Source organism: Rousettus aegyptiacus, unplaced genomic scaffold (genome assembly GCF_014176215.1).
Source record: "Rousettus aegyptiacus isolate mRouAeg1 unplaced genomic scaffold, mRouAeg1.p scaffold_m13_p_7, whole genome shotgun sequence".
Lineage (NCBI taxonomy): Eukaryota > Metazoa > Chordata > Mammalia > Chiroptera > Pteropodidae > Rousettus > Rousettus aegyptiacus.
Window position 1 is genome coordinate 82,328,152 of NW_023416310.1, and position 14,541 is coordinate 82,342,692.

Consider the following 14,541-nt stretch of genomic DNA (forward strand, 5'->3'; position numbering starts at 1 on the left):
ACAGACAGGGAGAATTTCCTCAGCTGTTTTCAGAGAGAAAAGCAATACATGTTCATCATAGAAACAGTGAAATTACAGAAAATATAAGAAAATATAAAGCAACTGTATTTTCACTGTTTATTTTAGTATACTTTTAGTCATTTGTGCACTCAATATATTTTTTTAAATAAATTGTGCAATTATGCAATTTACATAGATTAACATGCAATTCATGTATATCACTGCTTTCTAATATACAGTTTCTCTTTAATAAAAATCAAGAACACTTTTCTGTGTCCACACTCTACTCAAAGTATTCTTTTTACTTCATTATGTAACTAAATCGGAATGTTTTTAAATATTCATATATGTAATATAGAATATTTTCACTTCTCGTTTAAAGTTATACTTAACATTCTTGTATATAGTTTTACATTATTTTGTTTTCAAATTCTTAAAGTGGAATTTTAGGAATGAAGATTTGCACATTTTGTGGGTTTTGATTAATGTTCTACCATCCAGGAAGTTTGTACCAAATTGAAATTCTCCAGCAGCGTCTGTGAGAGAGCATTTCCCTGCAGAATCTCTAGTACTGAATATTGTAATTTCTTTAAATCTTTGCTGACTAGATAATCAATAATCAATGGCTTAATTTGTATTTCTAGTACAAATTTGTAGTTTCTAATTGTGGTAAGCATTTTCCCACATTTTTGATGCCTATTTTATGTAAAAGACTTAACTCTTGTTGACCTTAAACAAATAGACAACCAGATAGTTCTTCAGCAAATGTGTTTATTTGGGAACAAAGAATTACAACTTAGGTCAAGTAGTCTAATGGTGAATCACTCACAAGTCCAAAAAACAAAGGAGAGAAAGGTTCTTTTATAGCGGAATGGGGAGTTCAGAGGGGCTTTTGTAAACAAAAAGCCCATTGGAGGAAAGTGGGAGTTTGAAGTGTAGTGGTTTTTCATTGGCTGAGCTGTTTTTGTAGGTGAAGATCCTCCCTCCTCCTGCGAGGGCAGTAGAGCAGAGAGAAAGCCTCATGCCGGAGATAGAAAGCGCACCCTTCCTTTTGGAGTAACTGATGAGTGGTGGGTGTCAGAGCTCACCCCACGGGTGCTCCCAACTCCAATTTAAATGAGGTTTCTGCTGACTAATCTTTACATCATTTAGATGGAATCTTTTTACCATGAGAGATTGGAATGGTGAAAGGCCTGAGACTGTATCATTTGTGGATTTCGTCGGTGTCAGAAGTACAAGCTGAGTTGCCAGTATATGATAGGAGGCAGCTCTGAATAATTTATTTTTCATATTTAAACCTATCTTACTTTTCTGGTTGAGGCTATCACAGTTGCAACCATGCACTGCAGTGAAAATCTGTGAGGGCGTGTTAGAGGCGGGATCAATGTTTCCCACCGAACTTTCAGCAAGTGCTCTAACTCAAGAGAGAGAAAAAAGTTAAACATGCATATCTTTTCCTCAGACATCCTATGCCAGCTGCTCAAGGAAGGGGTGTGTGTGTGTGTGTGTGTGTGTGTGTGTGTGTGTAGTAGTAGTAGTAGTAGTAAGTAGTAGTAGTAGTAGTAGTAGTAGTAGTAGTAGTAGTAGTAGAGGAGGAAGGTGACTTACAGGCCATTTCAGTCCCATGCGGATTGGTAGCAATGCTCCCACTTCGATAGTGATATTCCTACTAGAAAGTTCCTATCACTGGGCCAACATCCTGCATCGACACCTCCCTTCGTCCAGTCTTGCTTCTTTCTTTCTTTAACAGATAACGATTCTCAATGAACATGCTTCCGTGTCTGCTTCTGGGAAACCCAATGTTAGATAGACCCTAAATCTACTAGGGAAATAGAAGATATCAGGTAAATGTATACAAAGGATAATTTTAGATAGTAGTAAGTATGATGAAAGAAATAAAACAGGACGAGGTGGTGACCAGTGACGCAGGAGCTAAGGTAGAGGGAGAAGGCTTCTCAGGTGGGCAGTGGTAAGCTGAGACTGGACCCCAGTGAAGGAGGCAGTTCATGTAAGGTGCAGGGGACCTTCATCCCTTCATCCCTAACAGTTCAAGTTGCCATGCAGAGGGCCTTGGGGTTCTTATTGTCTTTTAGTATCAACTCCGCTATAAGCAAATCGTGTTAGATGGGCATGTCTTTGCTTTGGCTAATTGGGAATATTAGTTCAGTACAGAATAAAGATTTTAAAATACAAAAAAAAAAAAAAAAAAAAAAGATAAAGGTCCCAGGAATTAAATGCTTCTAATTTTCTTGACAGCCTAACTAAAAAACCTCACATTTTAAATACATTTCTATAATATATTCTACCAGTCTGGGGCCCGACAGGAAACAGATGGTGTACCAAAAATGGGATAATTTGAGGAGACTGTAATAAAAAGGCAGTTTACAAAGAAACAGAACAGCGCCCCCTTCCTCTCTCCCAGAGATAGGATTAGCAGGTTGCCCTCCGCTCCCTGTTATCACAGACTTGAAGTGGAAGAGAAGGGAATGGGCGGGGATGAAGCCCGGGGAACAGTCCCCTGACTCACTCTCCTCTCTCCCCCAAGCTCCTGATTTGCTCCCCATTGGCCAAATTCAACCCAACGCCAGAGAACCAGGGAGGCAGTTTTCGAAGTCTGTACAATTTAGTCTCTAGAGCCACAGAGTTTAGTGGTGGTGGGTAGTGCTGGAGACGTCCAGCATGTGTAGTTTATATTGGAAAATAATACCGGATGGGATTTGGAAGTTATGACAGCAGTCCCGGTTGAACTTACAGCCTCAGCCCATCACTAACTAACTATAAATCAGTATCTGTAAGCCACTTTTATTTATTTTAAAAAAAATTAATGGCTAGAATAAAACTGATGAATTTATTCTGAAGTGCTATGACTCTACTATGTCACAGTCAAAATATTTTAAATTCATTTTAATGTAACAGAAAATATATGGCATATATTTAAACATTGTTTTATATTGTGAAAACAGACAAGCAAAAATCACTGTTGAAATAATGAATCCCAGCTCTCTGTCTTTCTAGTCAGTAAGTGACCGATTGAATTAAAGCTCTTACAGGGATCTGAAGTCACATTTTAGTTGTTAGATTATGAGTTAAAAAATAAAATGATTACTTTTTTCTCAGGGACTCAGACTTCCTTCAGGACAACCTAGAATAGATGATATTCTCACTCTGAGATAAGCACAGGATTTATAGATGAGCCCTTTAAGGAATGTAATATGGGGGGTCTTGGTAAAAAGGGAATGACTAGACAAGAATAATAAAGGCTTAGATTGATTTGGTCATATCTATTACTGTTTTTTGAGTAGGATTTATATGCTTACATGGTAGGATTTTGTTAGATACTGGCTGCATTTCGGATTCCACAGGCATGTTATTTAAGAAAATGTCTTTCAGAGTAGTACCTGAGTTTGTAGCACAAGCCTCTCTAGCCCTTTAATAGTCACAGTATCTTGACGGCGGATAAGGTTCCAAAAAAGCAGAGTCACAGAAGGCCAAACAGCTGCAGGAGAGTACAAATAGCTCTAATCTGAAACACACGATTTATCAAATGGGAGCATGATTGCTAGCAATCTTACTTTTTTTGGTGATTGCAAAGTTGATCTTAGTAGTACATGTGACTCTATATGAGGACTCGTAGAGAGCTTTTACAAACAATTATGCGTGAGTGTTGGAGATTTTAATTTAAGCAGAAGGCCTCTGTGGAGGCGAATGAAGAGCATAGGCTGGGAGAAAAGCACTGAGGGAGACCTTCAGTCGGAGGAGAATGTTAAGTGGGAGAGCCGAAGGAGAGGCCTGCATTCGCGTGTCTGGGGTAGACTCATATACATAATTGACTCAAACAGAATGAACAGCTGTGAAATACAGCATTTGAATGTGTGGGTAAAACAAAATTACAAGATATACAGGGTCACAGAACACGTGGTATATTTTCATAAGATTATTAAATTTCCAGGCTCACTTGGGATGTGAGAAACCGGCCAGTCCTCTAGAGAAGTTAAATGACTTTATCGAGGTCTACTGGCTAACTAGTATTAGCATACTAGATAAGGACGTGGACTCAAGTAAAAACATCCTGATGTAAATCCCAGCTGCACCACTCACTGTGTGACTCTTGAGAAAATCATTCCACCTTTCGGCCTCAATTTTCTCATCTATACAATGGAAATAATAGGGTGTTCCTCGTGTTAAATGGGATGATACATTTATGTAATACTAGATGGTGTCTAAATCTTAGTAAGTGATTTATTAATATGAGAATGCCAGTGCTGAAGTCACCTCTTACAGCAATGTTCTACCTACTCTAGAAGAAGCAAGAGCATATCACAAGAGGAATATACATGAGAAATAAGTTTTCTAACTAAAAATAGTTGTGAGACACAGAAGTACATCAAAACTTATTGAGATATAAAAGCAAAAAAAAAAAAATTGAGTACCTTTGGGGAGAGTGACTCAGGTGTGCTCATTAAAGTACAAATTGCCAGGCATAAAAACAGGGATGTAAAATGCAACACAGGGAATAGTTAATAATATAGTTAATAATATTGTACTAACTGTGTATGGTGTCACATGGGTACTAGACTTACTGGGGTGATCAATTTGTAAGTTATTTAAATATCTAATCACTTCGTTGTACACCTGAAACTAAGTCAACTGTAATTGAAATTCTTTAAAGTTATTTTTTTCAAAAAGCAGATGAAGGAAATAAAAGATATGCTCTTTAGAACTTTTCAAAATTTCAATTTGTACTCTAATGCTTAAATTCAGTATTTGGACCTTTTCTCCCCCAGCTGAAGTTTTTAATTAGTTTGTTTTACAGCTAGCAAAAACGTATATCAATATATATTTTTTTGGTAATTGACCTTTTTTAACATTCTCATTTTTCTCTAGTAATGATGCCTATTAATGCTATAAGATTCCTTTATCCTTTGTAACTAGAATAAGTTATATTTTTAAATAAATATACATTTTGAACAAAGTAAAAGCATACTGTGAAATAAAACAATGTTTTGAGTATAGTTGGGGATAAGGCATCTCATTTTTTTTTTAAAAAAAAAAAGTTGTTGAAAAAGCAATATTTTTGTGGAATATGAATGGTTATCTAGATACAGAAATCAAATCAAAGTTGAAATTCAAAGTCTCTTATAATCTCTGGTTGAAATCCTGACAAGTTTTTACATGTTAAGGCTCATATTTAACCAAGTATTCTAGCTCCGGAAGCCACCTCAGAGTCTGCTGAAAGACTGGAAACATGTCACGTTAATTATGATTCTGAGTTATTTCCTATTAACTGAGAAGCAAAGGCAGCTATTATTACTTATTAACTACCTTTGGTTGTATTCAAACTCAGGGTAATATGGTAACACCATTAAATCTCAGATAATGACACCATAACACATATGTTATGCTTTGGTGCAAAATGCTGGCATAGCTATTGTATTTCTTGATTTTATAGATGCCTTTAAGAGACGGTTTTAAGCTGTGCAACATATTTAATTTTCTTGCTCTGTGTAAGGATTTTATAGCACCAGTTACTTTTGGATGACAGTGCCCAGTGGCTAAGGAATAAAGAGTTTATCCTAAGATCTCTGAGCCCAGTGAGAATATTAGCATTTTGCAAAGGTAGCTTTTATCATGCAGTAGAATCCAACCACAGAGAAGACTCATTTCTCCTTTTAACTACAGATGATTTGCCACAGGTAAATGAGATTCTGGAGGCATCATTTACTATTTCCTTTGACGACAAAGCTGTCTCCATATATTTCACAGTGGTCTTAAAACTTAATCGGGATACCTGCATAATGAGTTACAAGCCTCACTTCAAGGATTCCTAGTAGTAGGCTTGAGTAAGTTAAGGATGTTTATTCAGAGTTCAGAAAGGTATGATCATGGATAACCCATTAAGTATATTTGTCGTTCTGACTTCTTCCTGGAAAACTTAGTTCTGTTATAAATCAGAACGCCCCCCAAAATATATTTTGATGCTCCTCACAGAGATTTTATGAATAAGATTCATTCCAGGTAGCTTCTGGTATAAAGATGATTTTTACTTTAAAACTTATTTGAGAACTTTTTATATAAATTAAATCAGACACTGTAGAGAATTGCTTCAAAATCCTCAGTTTGAGAATGCTTGTAACTATGGCTTTCTTTTCTTTGTTTTGTCATTGTTATTATTATTAATTTTAATCTTGGGTTAGTGACAGGTGCTAGGCACCTGGCAAAGTGCTTAAGATACAAATAAGATAAAAAACAAATGTGGTTCCTGATCTCACAAAGCACACAGACGCATGTCTGTATTTTGTCTTAGAAGCTGTTAGAGTTCTGTATACACACATTGCATAATTATTTTTGCATATTTATGTGTTGGGAAGCTAGTTAGAACCTATTTTATAGCTCTGCTCTGCTTATAAGTGTGATTATTCTATATTTCTTTATGTACACAAGCACATACATACGTATACTATCAAATAACCACTGGTCAGATGAGTCATCACTGTATCTTCTCATTAGCTGGTAGTAATAACAAGAGTAGTAAATCCTTTTAAGAGTTATAGATCTCTTCCTACATTTATCATCTCACAACAAATTACAATGTCAGGTATCTAATTCAAATTTTCCAGGGCAACCAAGTGCTGGCGAATATAAGTGACTTGTCCCAGGTCACCCGCACTGGTCTGTATGATCAAGATTCCAAATGGGTTATTTCGGCTATAAAGTTTCTGTTTTAATCCAAAAGGAGACACAAATGCTTCGTAAACATCGATTATAAAGCCTTTATTTTTCTTAGCTTTATGGAGTGTATTACAGCATTAAAAAATGTAAAACTGGTATAAGTATGTACATTGTTGATATGAGAAAAACACTTCCTTCAACTTTACTTTTAAAATATGAGTAGAAGCTCATTGCTTCTGTGATAGCATTAGTCGTTTTATTTTTCTGGTCCACAGTGCTAGTTCACAGATGTCAGTTGCCGTGAATATCTCTAGTAGTCGCTGCAAACTTGGCTCATTCGCGCAGCGAGGCATCTGTTTACGGCTCCCTCCTTTTCTGTCATATGTGTGCCCTTGTACCTTTCATGTCCTTTACGTTCATTCTGTCAGATGAAGTTGATTTCCTCTAGTTTCTCAAGACAGGATTTATTTCTGCCGTTTTACATAAATAGCATGGATGTTTGGTATGCCCACAATAGACCTAATCCTATTTCCTTTGGAAATTTCTCTTCTGCATAATACAAGTTCTTTTAAATTAGTGACAATTCAGATTGTATCGACTATAAAAAAAAAAAATCCAGTGGACTAGTGAGAAACTCTGCCAAGTATCACATAGCCAAAAAATTGTCTTGTTTTTAACCCTAAGTAAGGAATGAGATGTGAATGTTAATTTTTATAGAATTTATAGAATTTAGAAATTCGATGACCCTCATTGAAAGCAGAAACAAGCAATTTGATAATAAGATAAACTCTAGAACTATTTACATAATGTTAATTAAATGGATTAAGATTTATTTACTGTTAAAAATATAAAAATAGCGTCTAAAACCTAATACATTATAATTTTAAGTTAAAAAAGAGGAGAAATAATACAATGAAATAATCCTCTAAATAAAAGATTTATAATGAGAAATAGTTCTTTAAAAAATAAGCAAGATAATTTCAAATTGTGATAATTGCTTAAAGGAAATAAACAGACAACGTGGAGCATTAGTTATGGCAGTGACTTTGGCTGGCTGCTTTGGCTGGCTTGCTCAGTGATGGCTGGCTGCCTCTCAGAGGAGGCGATTTTTAAGTGGAAGTATCAAGATCAGGCGGGCACATATGCTAGGCAAAAGGAGCAAATACAAAGACTGGAAGATACTGAGGATTTGGTATGAGATACTATTGAGAAGGAAGGATCAGGTTATTCAGGCCATAGTAGGTCATAGCCAAGACTGGATTCTATTGGAAGAGCCACTAAATTTTCTAAGTAGAGGAGTGATAAAATCTGGTTTATGTTTTTAAAAGAGCCCTGACTACTGTGTGGATAAAAGATAGTAAGCAGGGAGGCCGATAGAGGCTGGGAGGCCAGGCTACCACGGTAACATGGAGGAGAGGCAATTGGGCCGTGGACTGCTAGGGAGGCAGTGAAGATGGAAAGGGGTTGATGCAGAGCAGCCAGCAGGTCTCAGTGAAGGAAAGGAAGGAATCGCAGATGAACATTGGCCCTAGGATACTCACTGAATACTAAAAAGGAAACAAAAATTAGCAGAGCACAAACCTTAATGAAGCCATAATCAAACTAAAGAGGCATGAACTACTTATATTAAATTAATTACTCATAGTACGTCCCCCTACCCATCTGCAGGGGATATGTTCCAAAACTGCCACTGGATGCCTGAAACCCTACTTATAGTGTTTTTTTCCTTTCACTTAATGGAAGCTCTTTCTGGCCTCTCTTTGACATACTCAAATTGCCAGCATTTTTCCATTTTGAGGCCATTTTTAAGGAAAACAAGTGTTACTTGAACATTAACACTGCGAAACTGTGACAGCCAATCTGATAACCAAGATGGCCACTGAGCAACTCATGGGTGGGAAGCTAGACAGGGTGAGACACTGGCTGAGGACGTGATTTACGTCCCAGGCAGGATGGAGTGGGACAGTGCAAGATTTTGCCCTGCTGCTCAGAACAGCATGCAATTTAAAACTTAACGAATTGTTTATTTCTGGGATTTTCCGTTTCATTTTGGGGTCACGATTGACGGAGAGTAACTAAAACCAACAGAAAGCAAAACCGTGAATGACAGGGCACAACTGTATTTTCATCCCACAACTGAGAATTGGGACTCTCACACCTAACTGGGGAATTGCATAGACTCAGCCCAACTGCTTATCCAAGCTCTGTCTAAAACCTTTTTGATGAAAAAAGTCTTAACTGTAGACTGTTTCTCCCAAGATGGGATGTACCTTATTTCTCTGTTCCTAACACATTGTATCATGCCCTTCAGAGGAGTGTCAGCCAAAGTTGGTCAAATTCAACATCAATCTCTGTTCTTAGTTTTCTTCAGCAGATGTAAATTTTTAAAGGACCTATACACGTCAGTCACTCTTTAATATTCTTAATATAAATTAGTATATCAGTCTTACAGAAGCCCTGTTAGAGAATTGTTATTATTGCTAATATCCCCTTTTTACAGAGAAAGGAACTGAAATTAGTTAGGATATATTAACCATCTTGATGTGAATGAGGCAGTTAGAATTCAGACCTGTGTCTGTTGTATTCTAAAACTTCTGTTTTTTCATGACCTTATGCTACTTCATTGTTTAGAAAACATTTATTGATAAATCATTTAGGACTGTATGTTTTTTGGCTTTTTCTAGTTGGTCTTCAACAGAAAGATTAGTGAAAAATGATGTCAAATATAAAAGCATTAAAGGGACATATTCATTTCTCTCTGATAAAATAATAAAAGTACCAAGTGTTCTAAATAAATAACTCTGCCAGCCCATGGGGGAAGTTCTCTAACATAGGTCATAAGAATATCAGATTACTCGAGACAGAGCAATTCAGGTGATGGACGGACAGCTGATTGTGTGTTGTATTAAAGCACTTACAAGTACAGTACTTGCATAGAAAGGTCAAAAATGATGGACTGAAGCCAGGATTGACCAAAGATTAGATTTTAGGGTCTTGAAGAAGGGAGGAGAAAACAAATGTGAATGGAAGAGGAATATCTGTGTTGATATTCTTAATCAAAATACGGGTCCTGGGTCCCTGCCCCACCCCAGAATATTCTGGAGCATGGAAACTGCCTGTCTAACAAACACTCCCAGGTGACTTTGATACAAGTAGCTAATGGATCACACTTTGGGAAAATACTGATTTGGTCCAGTCTTTATTTTACAAATCAGCATGAGGCTCATAAAGGAAAATGGTTATCCAGAGGTGCAGTACTCTTTTTCATTGGAGCTAAATCAATCTCCCAGAGGCTCAGTTCTGTCCTCTTTGATGTTTGGATTTAATTTTTCCACCTCTAGCCATGGACCAGCTAACAGCTTATATTATTGTTATTTCTCTAGAATCACAACCACAGCTGCCTGTATGATGGACCTACGGCGGTACCCACTGGATGAACAAAACTGCACCTTGGAAATTGAAAGCTGTAAGTTTTTCTGAGAATTTGGCTAAATTCGAATGCGCTTTAAGGTTCTTCTTGGGCAGAGGCCTACTACCTCGGTTTGTGTCCAGACCACAGATCCTGCAAAGGTTCTGCTAGCAAACTAAATCTGATGGAGGAATGTACTCTTAGAATCTTTCCTCAGTGGTGTTGCCATCCTCTTAGTCTTGTCCCTTAATCCCTGGGAGAGATGTGAAGGGAAGAAGTAATCTAGCAGTAAAAGGAAGATCCTAAGAGCCTGGAAGGAAACCAACGGCTCTTCCGGCCATTTTAACTGTGGTATTGGTGCAACCGGCTCGGGACCATAGGTGAAAGGTGGCAGGGGAGGCACAAGGTGTCCAGATTATTTTTGCCTCTTCTAAACAATATCATTTGGCAATTGCAACATAAACGCGACCTTCCAGATTAGCTAAAACATTCACAGGATGTGGATTAGTGGAATGTTTTTTGTTTCAAAGGAATATTTTCAATGTCAAAATTTCATATTCTAGCTGAAGGCCATATGATGAGCAAGATTGGTGTATATGTGTTTAATTCTCTTACCTGTGCTGACCTGTTTTGCAGTGTAGTTGCATTTCTAGGCCATAGTTTCGCTGCCCTTCTTGATGATTCAGTCACCTACCCTGTTCGGTAAAATGTTGATTTCATAACCCATCTCTGTTTCAGAGGTAACACAGGGAGGTCGTTTGAGGTGGAATGGAATTTTGAATCTCTTTTCTCTGTCATTTCTTTGAAATGTGTTCATACCTCATCCCACCAAACAATTGGAAGCTGACAATTTTATATCTAGCATTCTAGATAATGAGCAACTTGACTGCTGTGCGGATACCCTCAGCCTTTGTCAGGAACTCTAGCTGTGGCAAGCAGCGTGACTCTAAATCACTGCTCTGAGCAAAAATATAGCATTTATGACACATTGCGGGTATTTTTGCCCATTTCAAAAAATAGCTTCCAGGGATAATTAAATTTACATGCATTTTTTGAAGAACTTGATTTCATACTTATATTTCCAAATCATTATTTTCACATTAGATCTTTGCCATGCAGAATAAGTTAATAAAATTGCTCTATAGGATTTTTATGATTATTTTTATGTAAATATATTTGGGATAGCTTTGCCTTTTCATAACTTACAATAAGGTTTAGAGTACAGAATAATTGTTCTTAAAGGTCCAAATTCTTTAGTTGGTCCAAATTGTTGATGTAAGATGTTGTTGTATACCACTCATGATTTTTTGTGGTAAGAGAATTTTTCGTGGTAGAATTTGACCAAAATTTTAAGTAATCCTACTTGTAGATGGTTAAAGCACTTGTACAGATACCGTTCATTCATTTACCTTCTCAGGTGAGTGAACATGGCCTTTTTAGTTTAAAGAACTGATGCTTAAGGACACAGCTAACACCCAAATGCTTCATGTAATTAAATTATAATTGTGACAGGAATATTGAAAACTTAACATGATAATTCCTTAGACTTTTAGAAAGTAAGTTTTATTGAGGGGCTCTTAGCCTGTTGAATGAGGTAGAATAGATCTTTTTTCCAAGCTCTATTGAAATAATTGACATATTTCATAAGTATGTACAATATGTTGATTTGATATGTGTATATACTGTGAAATGATTGCCACAATTAGGTTAGTTAAACATCTGTCACCTCACGTGATTAACTTATGTGTGTATGTTGAGAACTTAAAAAAAGATTTACTCTTAGCAACTTTCAAATATATAATACAGTATTGTCAACTATAGTAACCATGCTATAGATTAGATAGCCAGATCATATTCATTTTATAACTGAAAATTTGTAGTCTTTAACCACAATATTCCATCTCCCCAAGACCCCACATTTACAAACATTAATTTACTGTTTCTATGACTTTATAATTTTTTTAAGAGATAATTTTATACTTTCTCTACCTGGCTATTTCACCTACCATAATGCCCTCAAGGTTTATCTTCGTTGTCACAAATGGCAAGATTTCTTTCTTTGGCAGAATAATATAGTTCATTATCTATGCACATCATATTTTCTTTATCCATTCATTCATTGATAGACATTTAGGTTGTCTCCATGCCTTGGCTATTGTAAATAATGCTACAGTGAACATGGCAGTGCATATCTTTGAGAATGATTTTATTTCCTTCAGATATTTACCCAGAAGTAGGATTGCTGGATCATATGGAGGTTCCATTTTTAATTTTAGAGGAACCATATACTGTTTTCCCTAGCGATTGTACCAATTTACATTGCCACTAACAGTGAACAAAATTCTCTTTTCTCCACATCCTCATCACTACTTGTTATCTCTCGTCTTTTTGTTGATAGCCATTTTAATAAGCGCGAGATGAGAGCTCATAGTGGTTTTTATTTGCATTTCCCTAACGATTAGTGATGTCAAACACCTTTTCATATACCTGTTGGCCATATGTATGTCTTTGGAAAGATGTCTATTTAGTCCTTCTGGCTTCTTTTAATTGGATTATTTGTTCTTTGCTATTAAGCGCTATGAATTCATTATATATTTTGAAAAGTAATCACTTATCAGATATATTTTTTGCAAATATTTTCTTCCATTTCATATGTTGCCTTTTTAATCCATTGATGGTTTCCTTTGCTCTACCAAGGCTTGTTAATACAATATAGTCCTGCTTGTTTATTTTTGCTTTTGTTACTTGTGACTTGGTGTTACAACCAAAAAATCATTGCCAAGACCAGTGTTAAGGAGCTTTTTCTCTGTTTTCTTCTAGGAGTTTAACAGTTTTAGGTTTTACATTTGAGTCTTTACCTCATTTCAAGTTAATTTTTGTGAGTAGTGTAAGATAGGTCTAATCTAATTTTTTTGGATGTAGATACCCAGTTTTCCCCAGTAGCATCTATTGAAAAGACTCTCTTTTTACCATTGAGTACTGTTGGCTCTCTTAGCAAATGTTATTTGATCACATACATGAGGGTTTATTTCTGGGCTCTCAATTCTGTTTCATTTATTGCATGTCTGTTTTTATGTCAGTGTTATACCATTTTGATTACCATAGCTCTGTAGTATAGTTTAAAATCAGGAAGTATGATATCTCCAGCTTTGTTATTCTTTCCAAGATTGCTTTGGCTATTCACAGTTTTTGTGATTCCCTTTTTTTTTTTTTTTTTTAGAATTGTTTGTTCTATTTTTGTAAAAGATGTCATTGCAATTTTGATAAGGATTGATTGACTCTATAGATTATAGATGGCTTTGGGTAATAAGGACATTTTAGCACTATTAATTCTTCTGATCCATGGGCATGAGTTATCTTTTCATTTTTTTGTATCTTCAGTTTTTTTCAACAATGTCTTATATTTTTCAGTGTATAGAACTTTCACATCCTTGGTTAAATTTATTTCTAAGTATTTTATTTTTGATGCTATTGTGAATGGGATCTTTTTTCTTAATTCTTTTCCACAGGGTTCATTGTTTATGTATAGAAATGTAACTCATTTTTGTATCTTGATTTTCTATACTGTAACTTTATTTGTTCTAATTCATTTATTTTAATAGTTCTGAATTCATTTGTTCTAATAGTTTTGGCAGAGCCTTAGGGTGTTCTATATATATATATATATATGTATGTATACATATATATATATATATATATATATGATCATACTATCTGAAACCAGAAATCATTTATTTACTTTTTAAAAAATTTTATATGTGTTTTATTTTTTTTCTCTTACCCAATTGCTCTGCACTGGCTAGGTAGGACTCATAGTTCTGTGTTGAATAGGAGTGATGAGAGTGGGCTCCTTTGTCTTGTTTCTGATTTTAGAGGAAAAATTTCAACCTTTCACTATTGAGTATGGTGTTAGCTGTAGGCTTATCATACATGGCCTTTGTTATGTTTAGGTGCATTCCGAATATACTGAATTTGTTGAGAATTCTTATCATGAAACAGTGTTAAATTTTCCCAAGTTTTTTTTCCTGCATCTATCAAGATAATCATGTAATTTTTATCTTTTAAATGTGATGTATTACATTTATTGATTTGTATATGTCGAACTGTCCTTGCATCCCCAGAGATGAATCCCACTTGTTCATGGTGTGTGATCCTCTTAATGCTTTGCTAAATTTGGTTTGATGATATTTTGTTGAGAATTTTTGCATCTATATGGATCAGGGATATTAGCATATAGTTTTCTTGTAGTATCCTTATTTGGCTGGTGTCATGGAAATGCTGATATTGTATAATGAGTTTCAGAGAATATTTTCCTCTAACTTTTTGGAAGAATTTCAGAAGGATTGGCATTCATTTTTTTTTTTTTTAATATTTGGTAAAATTCAGTTAAACCACATGTTCCTGGGCTCTTAATTCTCGAGAAGTTTTTAAATGCTGATTCAATCTCCTTACCTATTATTGGT

The 14,541-nt window shown here is 35.7% G+C and overlaps 1 protein-coding gene across 4 annotated transcripts in view; it reads left to right on the forward strand.

Moving 5' to 3' along the window:
- Positions 1–14,541, forward strand: part of GABRB2 (gamma-aminobutyric acid type A receptor subunit beta2) — a 254,555-nt gene that overhangs the window by 142,531 nt on the left and 97,483 nt on the right. For all 4 annotated transcript variants that reach the window (XM_036224278.1, XM_036224280.1, XM_036224279.1 and 1 more), the window contains one exon: positions 10,053–10,135. In XM_036224278.1, coding sequence (XP_036080171.1) covers positions 10,053–10,135 — 83 coding nt within the window. The remainder of the gene's footprint in view (positions 1–10,052; positions 10,136–14,541) is intronic.